Here is a 16,916-nt window from a genome sequence, read left to right on the forward strand (position 1 = left end):
CTGTTCTGCCTGCAGCCTTCCAACTGGTTTATTTTAAAGCCCAGTTTGTTCTTTCTCCTTGTCCAGAGGCCCGGGGATGGTACTGCACGTACCAACCACCATGTCTGGATGCTCTGAGACACCAGCTGCGATGACATCTCCCATGATGACAGGGCCTTGGCCAGCATCAGTTATCTGTCAAGTCCCATGTCACATAAACACTACCTTAACAGCAGCATCTTCATACAAAACTTTTATCTACCCTGGAAATACCTGTCACTACTAAAAAGTATCTCTGTCCTCCTTTGGTTTGGGGTAGTTTATCAATATATATAATGCACCTGGGGCTGGGCCTAGGGATCATCTTTTCTTTGATGGCAATGGCAAAAATTCCTCTTCCTAGGCCTTCGTGATTGCCTAGCTACTCCATAAGCAACGTGGGCTGTTTGTCCTCCCTGTTCCAACTCTTGCGTGAGGTCCTCCTGCTCCTCCCTGTTAACACCCATGAATTAGAACAATTCTTTTCTTTTTCAGAAGTCCCCGTTCCTCCTCATTCCTGGTTTTTATTTCTCTTGACTCGACACCATGCCCTGCTCACCAGCACCGTTCCCGAGCTTTCAGAAGGGACAGCCCTCACAGCCCTGCTGTCCACCGCGGGCCCCCTCTGGCCCACCCGCTGGCTCTGGGACTCCCAGAGTACAAGTCCAGCTGGTCAGGTCTCACCTGTGCAGGAGGCAGTGGGGACAGAGACTTCTGCAAAGAGCCCCTCTTTGCCACATCATGGCCAGACAGCCCCCCACCCTCCGCAGTACACAAACTGGTGCAGGAGCCGGCCTCTGATCCCCATTCATTGGCCCTAAGGTGCATGTGTCATCCCTTCCCGCAAAGCACGGCCAAGATCCCAAATCTGTGCACAAAATGATAACATTTATTGAAAGAGTAAGTTTTTTTTAATACAAAAGAAAGCTCTGTACATAGTACTGTGATTACTTCCACATCCTTCCAGAAACACAACCCTGGAAACTGGAGGGAAAAAAAAAATAATCCCACACACACTTATGCGTACACACGCGCACACACGCACACACACACACAACCCTCAAACCAGTAAAATGAACTAAAAATGTCACCACACAATAAATGCCATTTCATCCCTGATACACAAGTGTTCTTACAAGTCTGCACTTAAATAAAATACACCATTAGCGTTTAACCAGCAGTTGCCTTTGGGGAGCCAGGGAGGGGATGCAGTCAGACACCCTGTAGCGAGCAGGGGCGCTCCTGCCATCCCGGCCCAGCAGCTCTGCTCCACAGTGCTGGCACAAGCAAAGCGGAGCAAAGCCAGGCCACAGTGATGTGCTGGGGCAAAGGACAATGCAAACTCCAACCCCATCTTTCTCCCTGGACGAACTCCGAGGTACCCAGCCTTGTTTTGGAAGCGTCACTGAGCAGCTTTCGTACGCCTAGCAATGGGACATGGCACAGCACTCCCATGTGCTCCGAGCTGCGGAGTACGCCTCACTCTTAGAGCAAGGGTACTAAGGGGAGGCAGCACGAAACGTCACCCTCACCAGATGGGCCACCCTGCTCCCCACGAGCCCTTCCCAGGCCGCATAACAGACCGAGGGCTGAAGAACCATTCTGGGAGCTCTTTGCACAGGGGGCTTGGAGGGGACCCATCCACATCTGTGCGCTAAGGAACGGCTGTAGAGGGGGAACTACAGCCCAGAGCATCAGCGAGGAGTTCAGGAGATGCTACCTGCACAGTGAGCAGGGATCAGCACCGCTGGCTGCTCGCCATCCAGGGAGGAGTGGGGATGCCCATATCCCTTAGGCAGTCACAGGTAGCATTGCTCCACACCAAGAGCAGTGACAGAACAACTGCAGGTCCCAGGACCAGAGGTGAACAGGGCAGCCATCAGAAAACCCAGCCCATCTCTGGCTCCCAGGCACACTGCAAGCCCCTTGCTCCTGAAGGATGGGTTTCCCACTTTTAGAGACTAGCCACTGTTTCACTTGCCTTCTGCCCGGTAAGCCCAAAATGATGGGTATGGAGTCCTCAGTACAGCTCAGTGGGAAACAAGCATCCCACTTGGTTCAGCTTGATCCCTGGCACATGCTGGTGGGTGGAGAGCGCAGCTTAAACGCTAATGCTGAGGGAACATGTCCAAGATTACAATACAAACTCAAAAGCAAGGCCCCTTTCCTGCCTCCATGCCCACCCACCCCTCTCCCATCCCCCTGGTACAAACCCCATGAAAACTGTACAGGAGCCAAACTTTTATTCCTTAAAGAATTACATAAATACTGAGTTTAACACTTAGAAAAATAAAGTCATTTTCTTTTTTTTTTTTTCTTTTTTTTTTTTTTTCTTTTTTCTCCAAGGCTTCTTTTGTCTTTAACTTAAAAAAAAAAAAAAAAAGTTACAGTAGCCGCTTCTTCCCCTAAGGATTCAGCAGCTTCTCTCACTTGCTCACTCTCCCTCCAGGGACAGGGCTAGGTAGCAGAGCCATTCACAGCAACTCCCATGCAGGACCAAGCATGCTCCAGCCCTTCTCCCCCGGCCTTCCTGAGCCTGCACAGGCATCACAGCTGCTCCTCCACAGCGCAGCATGGCCTGCAGGTCACCCTGGTGCTCGTAGGAAGAGCCTGCCACCTGCCCAGCAGCTCAGTGCCCCATGGGCTCTTCCCTTTGACACTTGAGTTGTTTCTCCACCTTGCATCAGACACAGAAATTTAGAAAGCGCTGGCTGGAGCTGCAGGGGGATGCAGGAAAGACCCGGCCACGTTCCCCTGGGTGTACGGAGTCCGCAAGCAGTGCGAGGGCTGAGAAGAGAGTGTGGGGCTGGGCCGGCCACAGAGCCCCCCAGGAGCTCTCCAGGGCATCGTCGTGCTCCTGGGCATCCACCGACTGCCTCAGCTGTGCGAGGGCAGCCACCGGGGCAGAGCCAGGCAGGCTGCAAATCTGCCAGGCAGCCCAGCGAGGAGGCACTGAGGGCAGAGGGCTCACTGTAGTGCATACGAGGAGGACGGGGCCACGGGCCACAGGCTGTGCCCTGCCCTCCAGAGGGAGGGCGCGCAGGCCCAACCAGAGATGCACATGCAAGCTGGCCACTCTCCCCTGTCCAGAGCCCAGGGCGAGTTGCTGCGGCCAGGACCTGTCACCCCCACAAAGGCACATTGCTGAGGCCAGCAGCACAGCCTCGGCCCGCTCCGCTCCGAGCTGCGCCTGCAGGACGGCTCTGGGTCTGAGCCGAGCCTCACGCAGAGCAAACACTCATGGGCAAGGTGACTCGGAGCGCCCAGAAGGAGCCAGAGCCTCCAGCTGGGAATGGCCCGCAGTATTTATTTACAGCGCAGAGCAGTCCTCCCCTCAAGAGACAAGTTTCTTTGGCTGGCGTGAGACAAGCACAGCTATTGCAGCATCCAAACGCCCCCAAGCCCTGCACGGCCCCAGCACAGCTCCACCCTAGGTGGGTCCTGCAGCCCCACGCGCATGCCTGTGTGTATGTGTGTGTGTGGGTGGGTGGGTGCGTGTGTGTGTGTGTGTGCATGTGTGGATGAAGGAAACGTGAAAAGGCAACAATAAATAACTGGTGCAGTCTGTACGAGAAGGAATTGCCGCCAGCCCCGGCACTGGCATGACAAGCCAGGGACAGCACAAGGCCAGCAGCAGAGGCCTCTCAGTCACTCTTGGCGCTGTGTGAGGTGTCCAAGTTGACCACCTGCAGCTCCGTCAGGCTGCTGCCACTGCTGCTCTGCTGCCCGATGACAGCCATCTAGAGAGAAAAGGGAGGAGGAAGCACTGGGGTACAGCATGCCCTGAGACCATGTGTGCCAGCAGCCAGAGTGGCACTGTCCTTTCTGGGCACCTGTCCAAGGAGGGCAAGACTTCCTCACCCAAGAGTGGGTGGCACTGACAGATTTCCCAGACCTGAGGACTGGCCCTAGCCAAGGGCCTGGGTCTGCCCAGACCCACAAAGGACGTGCAGGCAGGGACAGAGCAAGGACACCCCCCGAACACCTGCGAGTACCACTCTGCGCCTACCTGGTGAAGCTGGACAGCTGAGACTGGGATCTGAACGGTGCCTGATGGGGCTGTCAGGAACACTTGGGGAACGCCACCTGCCACAGAGAGAGAGCACAAATGACACCGTCCCTCAAAGAGTGCTCCCCCACGGGTCCTTTCTCCGAGCTCCATGGAGCTTCACAAAGATGAAGATGCCTGTTCGCATGCATAGAGGCATCCCAGTAGAAAGCCGCATGTGCTAGTTTTCCAAATGCTGGGAGAAGCAGGCACAAGCCCTCAATCCAAGTCTTGCCCGCTTCATGCTGCTTTGCCCCCTCATGCAACCACACGTCCTCTCCAGAGCCTCCTAGCTCCCTCTACTGCCTGCCCCATATGCCACCCATCCCAGCAACCCTCACCCTTCTTCCCCAGCAAGCGGCTCAAGCAATCCTTTGCACAGGAGAATGGGGCAATCTAAATGCGCGCATCGAGCATCACCCTTGCCGGGCCTTTGTACAGCCACTAGGACTGCTTAGAAGAAAATTCTTTGAAATTAATATACAGCACAAATACATGCGAGACAAGAAAAATCAGGGTGTCAGAGCACTTAAGGGAGCACTGACCCAGACAGCTGTCTTACCCTGATCCTGGACCTGGCCGTGGGACACCTGCATCGCTGAGGGCGCCTGCGAGAAAGCGTTGAGGACTGCAAGTCCACCGTCCGCAAGGCCAGGTGTGGGCGCGTACATCACCGCATGTGGGCTGGGGTACATCATGTGGCCACCCACAGTGGTTGGCACAGACGACGTCATGATGGTCGCTGGGAGGGTCACTGGCACCAGGACAGACTACACGTGAGCCACACGAAAGGAGTCTGCTACACTCAAACGCCTGCTCAGCACCCCTCCCTCAGCCACCCTTGGCATGCTGTCCTGAAGCAGCAGGTGCATGGAGAACCCGTCTTGTTCTCCCAAGCTCTTGGGGAAAAGCCCCAGGGAACAGGCAGGAGAGCTCAAACCTCTCCTTTCATGAGTGAGTATGAGAGGGCAGAAAAGCACAGTAGCCAAATATCCCAGGACTGAATTCAACTTGAGATACAAGTTTCCTGATGAAGCTTTAATAAAGCTGTTGAACTGGATTCAGCCTGCATCCAGGCACCTGAACTCAGATTTTGCTGGCAACAGAGGTGTCCTCTGCATATACAGTAAAAATCTCAAGTAGATGTGAGCCAATGCTCACTAAGAAACCACCTGAGAACTGGACAACCTGTTCCCAACTCCACACTGCAAGTAAGAGCAGATGATATATCTGGAGAGGCTCCGAAATCCCTTGTAAGGTGCCCTACGCATGGCAGCATCTACCTAGATACAGCGTAGCACAGGGGCTGGCAACAGGGATAAATACACCCGGGAAACTGTCAGAAAGACTGGGATAGAGTTGGTCTGAAGACAGATCCTGGGCAGGGAGCAGGCATGAGGTCTGTTAGCGTGGGTTGTTATCAGCAGTGGTTAGGAAGACAGAACGTGGTTACCGTAACGTCCCAATTACCTGTTCCGCTGGAAGAGGTCTGGGTAAGGTCAGTGCTGCTGTCACTAGAGGGAGACGTTTGCTGCGGTGCCTGGTGCACCTGGATCGCCTGGACTGGGACCTGCTGAGCCATGGTACCACCTGGGGAGAGAGAGGAGCCCATGAGCCTGTGGCTCAGCAGGGATACCAGCACTCTGGGCCATGTGAAAGCCCCCCAGTCCTTCTCTGGCCGCACACGGCTCCACAGCGTGGCTCTGCACTGCGCTGGGGAAGGCTAGCCAAGAGCAGCACGTGGCAGAAACCAGGCCCTGCCCCAAAGAGCAGGCGAAAACCTGCTGTTTCCTGGCACACAGGGGCCAAGGAGGGGTTAGCTGGCCCACAGGGTTCCAGAGAGAAAAGGAAAGGCCACAGCAGCTTTTGTCCAGCTCCCAGGCATGGTTCAGGAATGTCTGGGGCCCTCCTCACCATTCCTGGCTCCGCCAAGACACAGCACAGAAGATGTTGGGAGGAGAGGGCCCAGCACATGCCCCCAGCACTGCCCATGCTCAGCCAGCCCTGCAAGGATCATCTCACCGCACCGAGCACAACTGCGAGAGCCCAAATGCCCAGGCCAGCTGGGCCCCGCTGCCTTCACACTCTGGAGCCCAGCTCCATCCTCCACAGGGCACTCGGGGAACAGCTGTCTCACTCAGCTTGCGATCTCAAGATATCACAGTGCTCTACACAGGGATTACAGACCCCTGGGCCACAAGGTGTGCATCCCAGAGCTGCGGGGACACGGCCACACAGCCTCCGGCTGAGCCCACTCGCTGCAAAGCTCTTCAGCTCCAGAGATGGAGCTCGGCACAGAAAGCTCCCCTCAGGCTCAGGTCCTGTCTCCAGAGGGAAGAGCAAGGGATGCCAGAGAGCAGGAATCACCGGCCACCTCGCTCAGACTGGGCATCTCCCCATGCACCACACCACAGAGACACACGTCTGTTATTCTCTTGGCTCCTCCAGATCAAAGGGAAATCCAGTTCCCTCGCATGGGGTCACGCTGTCTGCCAGGGCCCACGGGAGCCATAAGGGCTCCAAGAAAGCACGCAGGCTATCAAGACTCATCGACTTGGGCACAAACAGGCAGGACACAAGAAATACTCTCTCTCTCAGTGCTGGTCCTCAGATGATGGCTGCCCCCAAAACAGAGAGCCTAGCCCTGCTCTGAAACTCTATCCAGGAGCTTGTCTAGCCCCAGCATGACACCTGGAGAGCCTTGACTCAGAGATTCCTGCAAAGGACAATGCACACAAGGCAGCACAGCAGCACTGCTCCCTGCTCGGCTCTGGTCTCTCCTAATCTATCCTCTGCACCGTGGTTCAGTGACTAACTGCAGATCCAAATACAAAACCAAGGGCAGCTGCTCAGAGCCAAATGCCAGCACTCAAAAAAACATCCACTGGGCATCTGAGCTCCTTCCCTCAGTCCTTCCATCAGTCCTCCTAGCAGCACAGTTCAGCCTCAGCACAGCTGCACCAGGGACCTGTCTCCTCTGCGTTTGCTAGTTGCAGGGCAAACCCTGGGGCAGGAGACTGACAACCCGCCGCTTCCTTTGGTCTGTATCCCCCAGGATGCTGCTCCTGCCTATGCCAAGCATTCTCTGCCCTGTCTTCCCATATCTCCCCTTCAGTCACAGCCAGGGTGCCCTGTGCTCTGCCTCCTCTGCACTCCCACCTCAGCTGGGGGTCAGCTCCCTGACCAGGACCCCCACAGACGCCTCCATCCCCCCACCTCAAGCAAGCGGAGGAGAAGCGAGTGCTGACCTGTCAGCGACACGATCTGCCCTCCAGCTCTGGCAGGGAAGCGGAAGACTGTCTGTTGTGCCTGCTGCAGCTGTCCAGCCGTACCCGTGACCACCTGGCCCTGCTGGCTGGAAAGAGCCAGGGAGTGCGGCTGTAACTGAGTGAGAGGAATGGTAGGGGTCCCCGGAGAAAGGGAAGCACCTGCCGAAAGGAGGGAGAAAGAAAGGCTTTGTCACCACCAGCTCCTTTCACTCCCTCCAGGCTTCTCGGTGCTGCCCTGGGGTCCCAGCTCAGCTCCCTACCACCATGCCCTTCCCAGCCGCAGGGCCAGCTAGCGGCACTCTAAGGAAACAGTCGCTACATGACCCTTCTCCAGTCACTGGCCTGGCTGGGCTGGAGCAAGGAATCCCAGCCAGGTTCACCCTACAGCAGCAACCACTCTGCCTCCTCCTGCCACTAGGCCTCCTCTCCTCTGGAGAGGGCAGCCACACACTCCAGGTGCAGAGACGGACGGATGCAGCCCTCAGCCCCTAAAGGCACTGACCTGACATGAGGGTGAAGCTGGTGGGTATTGGCATGAGGCCCCCAGATGTCACTGCACTGGCTCCAGTAGTCTTCAGCACTGTCCCGTTGGCACTGGTGACGGCATTGGGGCTGATGCTGGCAGACACTGGCGCCAGGTAATTAGTGATGGGGAATGACGGGCCACTGCTGACCTGCATGGAGGTTGAGGTGGTGGGGGCTGTCTGGATGGTGGATGTTGTCCCCGGCAGGTTGGTGACAGTGAACGCTGGTTTCAGTGCGTCCTGGGGAAGGAGAGATTGTGACAATTCAGACCAGCCCTTGGATCTGGTCAACATGTGCCCATGAGACCAACCCAGGCTCCATAGGTTGCATCCTCGTGCTAAACCATACCCCCATAGCCTGCTGCCAGCACATGGAGCAGAGCCAGGGTAGCAGAGAGGAGTTGCTTGTACAAACATGAGGAGAGCTGGAAAGAGCTCAGCGTAAACCTTGGATACAAGCCCAGGGCCACACAGGTCCCCTGAGAGACTTCCCTGCAAGACACCCGGGGACGAAGCAACCCTTCCCCTCCCCAAGAGTCCCCATAGCCTCTAGGAAGAGAGCAGCCTCTTCTTGGCACACAACAGGCAAAAGCAGTCCTTGCAGGGACAGACGTAAAGGCAAACACACTGTCTCCTGTCAGGAACACACACCACTTCCCTTACGGCAGGAAACACATGGCCAAGAACAAGCCGAGAACTGGCTCTTAAAGGCAGCTGTACACCGAAAGCAGCAAGGGAGAGGTGAGTAAGGCCAAACCCGGACACCAGGGAGGCCCAAACCCAGCCCTGACAGCTGCTTTGGCAGGCCCTGGGGAATGCCTCCACAAACCTCCTGGAGCAAAGGGGAGAACCCGGCCAGGGGAAGCACCCATTTGCCAGTCCGCTAGCAAGAGATGGGCATGAGGCAAATGCTTCCAAGGGACCCTGCACGTTAGCTACAGCCAGCATACACCACTGTCGTGCAAGGAGCGTCAGAGCTCTATGCCTGTCTGAGCACAGCATCACCAGGGAAGCTGAGCACCAGGAGAGAAAGGGCCCTGCGCTGGGCCAATGCTAGCCCAAGAGGCTGGCCTCCTAGGTCTGGGAAGGAGGAACATGTATGCCATGCTGCAGGGCATTATAACACCCCAGTTTCTGCAGCCACAAAGCATGTGGATGGATGTGGCTTGGACCTGCAGGAACCAACCAAGCCCAGCATGATCCTGCCCCTGGCAGTCACACTTTACCTAACACACCTCCTTCCCCCAAATCCCCTTCTGGATACCCACGGTCTCCGTGGCTCCTCTCCTGCCCTGCTCAGCTGGCCAAGCGCAGACTGCAAATACACTGCTCCACAGGAGACCATGCCACCCGCCACACGGGACCTGCTGTCCCCGTGCCCTGCCACGGCTGCCGGCACGCCTGGGAAGAGTTAAGGCTGCCACACTCCCACCCCTCCCGCTGAAGGCTGGTGGGCCCAGCTCTCCCACGTGCTAAGCCTTGTTCCCAGCTTGTCAAGCTGCCAGGAACGAGGAATTCACAGCTCAACGAACAGCTAAAAAAGGGAAGGCAGCCCATTTTGGACAGGGGGAGCCAATCCTGGGCACTCAGCCGTGCCCCAGGGCCTGGGGAGGGAGGAGAGTAACGCCCCTCCGCCTTGGCACCGCAGTCCCTGAAGTCCGAATTAGAAGAGGCACGTGATAACAGAGCGGAGCCCAGCAGAGGCACTTTCCATTAGCTCAACCACAAACTCCTGCCAGCCCACATGGGACGTGGAGGCTGTGGGCACCCTCCCCACGTGGGTGATGGGGCAGAGCTCCCCCCAACCCACTAGGCCATGGGAGCCATAGCAGAGCAGGGCGGGGCGGGTCCTGCTCCCAGCTGGAAAAGCCAGGCTCCCTCATCCCCAGGCATAACCCTGAAGCCACACACCCCTGAGATATAGTCCCCAAGCAGCCAGGGCACTTAGCATCCCCCCACATTCCCTACTCTCAGGGCTGGAGGAGGCATCCCAAAAGATTTACGGCACCCTACTCGGGCGATTCCCAGGGCTCCCTAGAAGCACAAGGGCAAACCTCAGTATGATCAGAGCAAAGGTGCTTGGGAAGGATGCTGTGCTGGCAGGCTCAAACCATGCACGCCCCATCTCTGCCCTCCCTACTCTGCCACAGGTGAGACTCAGATTCCTCCCATCTTTGCTGTTTCTCTTGGGCTGCAGCAATAGCTCCCAGTACAGAAAGAGAGGTGGGAGACACTTTGGGATTGGACACCCATTGCCTTCTCCCCATGCCTGCCTGGGATGCCTCAGAGCCCCTGGGCATCTCCGCTCCCCCCAGCACCCTGCAAAGCCTAGACTACATGCTCGAGGCCAGCCTTCAACAGGAGCCAAGTCATGGGTCACCTTCAGCAGAGACTACCCAAGGGGCCATGGACAAGCCCTGAGGCAACACAGCAGCCCTGAAGGCCCTTCCCTTCCTGATCCAGCTGCACATCCATTCCCCACCATAGCTCACTGCAAACTTCAGTTTGCAGAGCAGTGCCTGGGGAATCAACATGCAGCAGAGAGGTGCAGCACAGCAGCAGGAGATGTCTGCACAGACCCACGCCACTCTGCATACTTGATAAATGCTATAGAGCATGAGTGGATCACAGGGCATGGCCCAGGCCACCTGATGCCCATCCCAGACCGTAGTAGGGTCTTGGGGACAGAAACAATCCCACTCCACAGCTTCTGGGGGCTGCCTGGGACAATGCTGCTCAGCATGGCCCAGAGCCCCCAGCCAGCATTATTATGCAGATGTTGCAGGACAACCGGTCTTGGAGGTACATGGGAAATCCCCATCTGGCCTTCAACACCTGGTCTGTATTCCAGATGGGGCAGAAAGTCCCACCTTTCCCTCACCCCAAAAAGAGATGATCAGATCAGGGCTACTCCCATGTTCTCACCCCAGTCTAGAGCCCCTGAGCTCCCTCCAAAATCCCCTCTCCCACATAACCCCACCCAGAAGATTACATGAGGGAAGTGTGCCCTTTGGGGCCCACAAAAGGTCAGACAGGTCAATGCACGACAGTATCATTGTGAGAGTATAGCTGCTGTCTTGAAAGCATAGCATGCCCCGGTCCCAGCTGCAGTCCGAGCTCAGCTCCATGGCAGGGAGCTTGGGTTTGGCACAGCAGGAGGATCTCATCACTGCTGCTGGCTGTAGCGCAAAGGAATACCAGCACGATGCTGACTGCAGGTAACAGCCTGGCTGCATTGCTCCCTCCTCTGCTGCAGCAGCTGAACACAAGCAGGTTTTGTCCATACAGAGGTCCAGGAAGCAGAGTTCACAGGAAGGCCAGGGAGCGACTGCCCAGCCCTCTCAGAGCATCCGATGTGGCTGGACGTGACAGTCCAGGCACTTAATTTCCTGCCACCTCCTCTAATGAGGCACCTGTAACCCAGCCCTGCATACCACCCACCCCTCGGCAAGGACGCCAGCCACCCAGCATGGCCCATCCACAGGCTCCCTTCGTCCTCAGAGGGCTTCTTGGTCTATCTGAACTGGGCTGATCTCTGCCAGAGCACCAAACCAGGCTTCCATCCTTGCAGAAGGCACAGCAGAACTGGGGAGGGTCAGGGTGGGGACTGTCCCCAGCCCCAGGGCTTGCTGTGATGAGAACCCTTAGCAGGCCAGGTGTTGGTTTAGCCAGAACGCCAAGCAGAAGACAGGGCCACAGGGCTCCTCCAGCCCCACACCAAATGCTGGCTGGGGCCACAAGGCACCCCACACCAAGCATTACCACTCATGGGTACTGGGATGGAGCTTGCAGGGCACTAAGTGGGGGCTGCATCAAAAAGTGGGCAGAGAGAAGCTGTGTTAAGAAGATCTCTGCAGAGTAACTGCACCCCCAGAGCACGCTTCCTTTGGAGCCACGTAGCCGTATTTCCAAAGAAAATTTTAAGGGACATGATGTGGACAAGCCCCACGCCAGGGACAGGTCAGCTGCCATGCACGGCGCTTCCCACGCCTCCGAATTACTCCAGGCACAGGTAATTTGACTCATTACAAAATGCCCACAGGACTTGCCTTTTCATCCAGGAGAAGGCCAAGAGACACAAGTCCTTACAAACACAGGCTGCACAAGGGAGAAATTGCTGGCGACAGTGGGCTCCTCTGCCTGCTGGCAAGGGCTGGCACAGCTGACACTAGGAACCAGAGGCACCCAGGGGAGTCACGCCAGGCTGGGACAGCCAGGACTGTTGCTGGGCTCCCATCAGCAGGGAGCCTTCCCAGGGACTCTTCTGGGCTCCAGCACAGAGCTCTCCAGCCAGCAACACCTTGGCCCACCACAGCTCCTCTGCCTGCAGGGATGTCTGGGACTGCTGATATTTCTCAGGGCTCAGCAGTGACAAGTTTTTGCTTGGTGCAGCACTGCACACACGTGGCGAAGAGGGCATGGAGGAATCGTGGCTGCCGGGTACCCAGCAGCACTGTGACCAGAGCTGTTGGGCTGCCACAGGACACAAACACGCAGCTGAACACCCCGGCAGCCCCAGACAACGTGCTGGGCACGTCTCAGGGCTGCACTCGCTGCCTTTGGGATTACAGCACAGAGATCTCAAACACCCTTCTCCAGGTTCTGTCTGCTTAACATTTAGCGGCTACTGTATGGCAAGGATGCTGCTGTGGCTTGCGTACAGCTGGCTGGAAGGCTCCTAGAGCAACACCACAGTTCATCTGGGAGGACGCTTTTGCAGCAAGCCCAGTACCCATGCCACGAGCACAGGTACAGCAAAGCTGCAGCAACTCGCAGCACCCAACGGCACTCCACACGGGCCCGGGAAGCTGCGGCACAACCCCCAGTTCAGCATCTCGTTCCAGCCTTGCACCACAAACTCCCCCACCTCCCACCTCCAAGCGCTTGCGGACCCAAGCACCAGCCTGCAAAGGAAGCAGCGGAGATACGGGAGCCAGCTTTCTCGCAACAGCTCCGAGGAACAGCACCACGGGATGCAGGGGCAAGACAGGGCACTCCCAGCAGAAAAGGGTCGTTGCCTGACTCTGCACCCACGGACATGCCCTCTGCAGCACCCTGGGTGAGAGGCCACAAGTAACACTGGCAGGCAAGGGCCAGCACCGGCAGGGACGCCAGGCAGGGAGCAGAAACGGTCCGTCCAGCCAAATGTTTCCATTCCCCATGTCCTCCCTGCCCCCTTCCAAAACAGCACCAAAGCAAGAGACAGCTGCAGCTTATAAGGAATGTGAGGGGCCCTGCCAGGGACTCTGGCGAGGGAAACCAGGCCTTATAAGGCCATGGAGGCAGAATCAAATTTTTATCAATGAGTGCAAGAGCATGGAGACGCCCGGGGAGAGATAACAGCGCTGAGAGCTGGCCAGGGGGGTGGGCTGGGCCAGCGGGGAGCCCCGCTGCAAAGGCCAGGGCCAGGACACCTGCCACCCGCCTCCCTCCCTCTCCGAATCACCACTACTGCCAGCCAAGCGAAGGAGCCAGCCCTGAGAGGCCAGGGCACAGGCTCGCTGGAGTCGCAGCAAAAGGGGACCCGTCCTCAGCTTCCCAAGCTACTATTCAAGGAGGGCTGGGGATGATCAGGGCTCCCAGCACAGCCCCACGGGCACAGCCCATGCCGCCCAGGTGTGCGGCCGAGCACAGGAACATTACCTTGGTCTCCCCGCTGCTATCTGACTCAGACACCTGGTAGGTGAGGTCCGTCTCCTCAAAGCCCGTGGCGCTCATGCGCTGGTCAGTGGTTGGGTCCGAGCGCGGGGGCGAGTCTGGGGAATTGAGGCACGTCTGGATCAACGCCTTCCCCGTCTCGCTGGTGATCATGGGCTGCAGCTTCCGCGTGGCAAACGTGTACACATGGCCCGTCTCACTGGCCACCAGCAGCAGGACTTGAGTGCCGGTCAGCGTGGAAAGCTCGTAGGCCTGCCAGCAGCACAAGGGAAGAGCAGGGGGTCACAGGCAGCAGGGACACATACAGTGCAGGACAAGAGTCCCCGACACGTCCCTGCGCTCCCAGCACGGTCCTCCTTTTGGTCACACCAGCTCCGGCTCCCTGTCACCCCAGAGGAGCTGTGGCATCTAAAACCAACTCAAGGTTGGTTCCCTGCAGGTTGGGGTGCCCCATGCTGTGTCCCCATCTCCTTTAGCATGCCCTTAGGGGATGTGCATGCCAAGAGGCCGCAAGAAAAGAGCAGTCCCCTCAGGAGAGTAGCCTAAGGAGACGGGGACACTGGGCTGTCCCCATTCTGGAAATCCCACCTGCTTTTCCAGACACGTCTACCTCTGCTGAGCCATGTGAGAGGATGCTACTCAGCCCACGTGTCTCTGCTACCTCTTTCCCCTCACCGACACCCCAGCTGGGCTGGGACCCAGATTCCCCTCTCAGTCTTCACAGTCCAGAGCTGCACTCAAAGACCCCTGCAGTAAGGCTACCATCCTCCAGGATTGACCTGCGGGGCTAGGTAGAACACTCTTCGTATGCCATCACGGCACACTCGGTGGTCTCGCACAAGCTGCCACAGAGAGGATGGCCTCATTCTGCATCCCGCGCAGCCAGGACGAGCCCAGCGGCACCGCACAACCATTCCCGCCTTCCCAGGGCGCGCGAAGCCCAGCTCAGCCGGGATGCAGCGCTGCCCGGTTGTTCAGAGGACGCTACGAGCACCGTCAGGGATGCAGATGAGCCAGCAGCATCCAACTGCACGCAAAATCCCCCAAGTTCCTGATCTGCCTTTGCACAACGGCTCCAGCCACCAGGAACCACGGAGAGGACTCTGGACCGACTGAGCCGCGGCGCTGGCCCCTTCCGCGGCCGAGGGAGCCAGCCCTGCGGGGGCCTCGGCGGGCCGGGGCAGCCCAGCCGTGCCGCAGGACCGGGGCAGCAGCCGGCACCGACTCGCGGAGAGCGGCCCCGAGGGCTCCCGGGGCGCCGGACAGCTGCGGCCGGGGGCTGGAGGCTGCACCGGGACGGGCCGCACCGGCCGGCTGGGGACGGGCGGGCGCAGCCGGCATCCCCCGGTCCCGGGGCCGCGCGACCGCGACCGCCCTGCCCGGCTGCCCCGGGTCCCTGCCCGGAGCTCCGCGGAGGCCGGGGACCGGCCCCGCCGGCGGCTCCCACGCAGCCCCCCGGAAGGAGCTGGTGCCGGGCCACCCCCCCGCGGGACCGGGAAGCCGCCGCCGTTTCCGGGCACGGCCCCGCCGGCCGGCTCCCCGCTCGGCCCGGCCGCGCAGCGCCCGGGGGCCATGGGCCGGGGACGGGCGGGTGCCAGCCGCCGCCCCCGGCCGCCCCCCGCCCCCGCGCCGGCCGGAGCCCCGGGGCCGCACCTTCTTCATGATGCCGGTCTTCCTCTTGCTGAAGGTGGTGTAGCGCCGCAGCTTGTTGTCGATGAACTCCATCTTGATCTTCACCCGGCCCCGCGTCTTCTTCCCGGGCTTGGCGCCGCTCACGGCCCCGCCGCCCCCGCCGACGCCGTAGGCGGCCGCCGCCGCTCCCGCCGCGGGCCCCGCCGCCGCCGCCGCCGCTGCCGCCTCGGCCAGGCCACGCTTCACGCCGCGCCGCTCGCCGCCCAGCTCCTCCTCCTCGGCCGACTCCGAGTCGCCCTCGCTGCCGCTGTACAGCGCCTCCCGCTCCAGGCGGCCCCCGGGCGGCCCCGCCGCCGCCGCCGCCGCCCCGCCGCCGTTCGCCCCACGCGGCGCCGGCACCGACGACCGGCCCAGCCCCGAGCCGCGGGCCAGCGCGGCGGCGGCGCCGTTCCCGGCCCCGGCCTGGCTCGGCAACATCGCGGCGGCGAGCGCGGGTCGGGTCGGGTCAGGCCGGCCCCGCCATGGCCCCGCCGCCCGCTCCGCGCTCACGGCCCCGCTCCGCCGCCGCCCCCGCCGCGCCGCGCCGCCCCCATATAAAGCGATACAATGTTGCCTTTTATGGCGAAGGCGCTCCTTATATGGGGCGAGCCGGCGCCCCGCCGGGAGGCGCCACCCCATTGGCCAGCGGCCGCCAAGCGCCGGCGCCCATTGGCCGGCGGCTGGCGTTTGATTTGCATACGTTCCGACTGCGCTCGCGTCACTCCCAGATTGAAACACGCAGGGAGGCTCTTAAAGGGGCAGCGCGCCCAGGCGCACGGACGGGGCGGGCCGGTCGGCCGGCGGCGAGGCGCACCGGGGGCGTTACGCCGCCGCGGACGGGGCGGCCCGGCGGAGACGCCCGCTCCTCCAGCCCTCGCTCCCCCGTTGCCGCTGGCGGCTCCCGGCACCCGCGTCCCCGCAGGGGGCACGCACCACGCGGCTGAGACCCCCCGCCCTGCCCTCAGCCCCGGCCTCGCCGTCCTCCGGGTGCAGGCGGGATGAGCTCCGCACCGCCGCCACCACCGCCTACCTGCCCGACTCCCAGTGGTGCCACCAGGCAACCCTCCACCCCGGCTGTTCCCGCGCCCCGCAGGCGACAAGGCTGCCGCCCGCTTGTCTCCGGTGGCCGCAGGGCCTGCCTAGGGTGAGGAGGGGGGGCTGCAGGGGCACTGGGAGGGTCTGGGGGCCACATGGGCTCGAGGGTGTGCAGGGCGCAGGACTGGGCGGGTACGACCAAAACACACATTGCCCAAGCACGAGTTGGCCACCGGTCAGAAGAAAAAGGGGCTCCGTTTAACAGGATGGGCCACAGCTACCTTTGGGTCCACAGGAGGAGAGAATTGGGTCCCGTACCACAGCCATCCGAGGGTAGGACAGACCGCCGGTACGCCTGTCCCCTGGGAGATGGCCGGGCTGGCCTCAGGACCAGCTCAGAGGGTTCCTAGCGGGTGGCACAGGCCACGTCCTCTGCTCGGGCGCGAGGCAGGGCCTGCGCAGGAGGGGGGCGGCCGGCGCAGGCAGGACAGCTGGGTGCCAGGCAGGCTGCACGTGGGTCAGCAAGGGTGCAGGAGGCACCACGCAGCCCCAGAGCTCGAAGCTGCGAGGACAGACAGAGCCACATTGTTGGCCGAGAAAAGGGCTCTCCCACACCCCGTCCTACAAACAGGAACGGCAACCCAGGGCGAGACCTCGCCTCTGCCAGCACCAGCCCTGCCACAGACCCGTTTT

At 60.1% G+C, this 16,916-nt stretch overlaps 1 protein-coding gene across 2 annotated transcripts; it reads right to left on the reverse strand.

The window, feature by feature from the left end:
* Positions 1-885: 885 nt before the first annotated feature.
* Positions 886-15,641, reverse strand: SRF (serum response factor). 2 transcript variants are annotated; one of them, XM_082306641.1, is made up of 8 exons: positions 15,171-15,641; positions 13,503-13,769; positions 7,838-8,099; positions 7,315-7,494; positions 5,537-5,656; positions 4,629-4,820; positions 4,028-4,104; positions 886-3,758 (listed from the first exon to the last, which is right to left on the reverse strand). In XM_082306641.1, exons 1-8 carry the CDS (start codon positions 15,624-15,626, stop codon positions 3,663-3,665), a joined length of 1,650 nt encoding a protein of 549 aa, XP_082162767.1. In that variant the 5' UTR covers positions 15,627-15,641; the 3' UTR covers positions 886-3,662. The 2 variants fall into 2 exon arrangements, with proteins under 2 accessions (XP_082162767.1, XP_082162768.1); XM_082306642.1 differs by lacking the exon at positions 7,315-7,494.
* Positions 15,642-16,916: the final 1,275 nt, after the last annotated feature.

Source organism: Platalea leucorodia (assembly GCF_965183815.1).
Source record: "Platalea leucorodia genome assembly, chromosome: 3".
In the NCBI taxonomy this organism is placed as follows: Eukaryota; Metazoa; Chordata; class Aves; order Pelecaniformes; family Threskiornithidae; genus Platalea; species Platalea leucorodia.

Bases quoted from the DNA above. Each gene is read 5' to 3' on its own strand.
- SRF (XM_082306641.1), bottom strand. From the start codon at position 15,626: ATGTTGCCGAGCCAGGCCGGGGCCGGGAACGGCGCCGCCGCCGCGCTG. The intron at 5,657-7,314 runs GTCAGCACTCGC...CTCTCTCCCCAG, and splicing joins GCAGATCGTGTCGCTGACAG to GTGGTACCATGGCTCAGCAG. The intron at 4,105-4,628 runs GTAAGACAGCTG...TCTCTGTGGCAG, and splicing joins CGGCCAGGTCCAGGATCAGG to GTGGCGTTCCCCAAGTGTTC.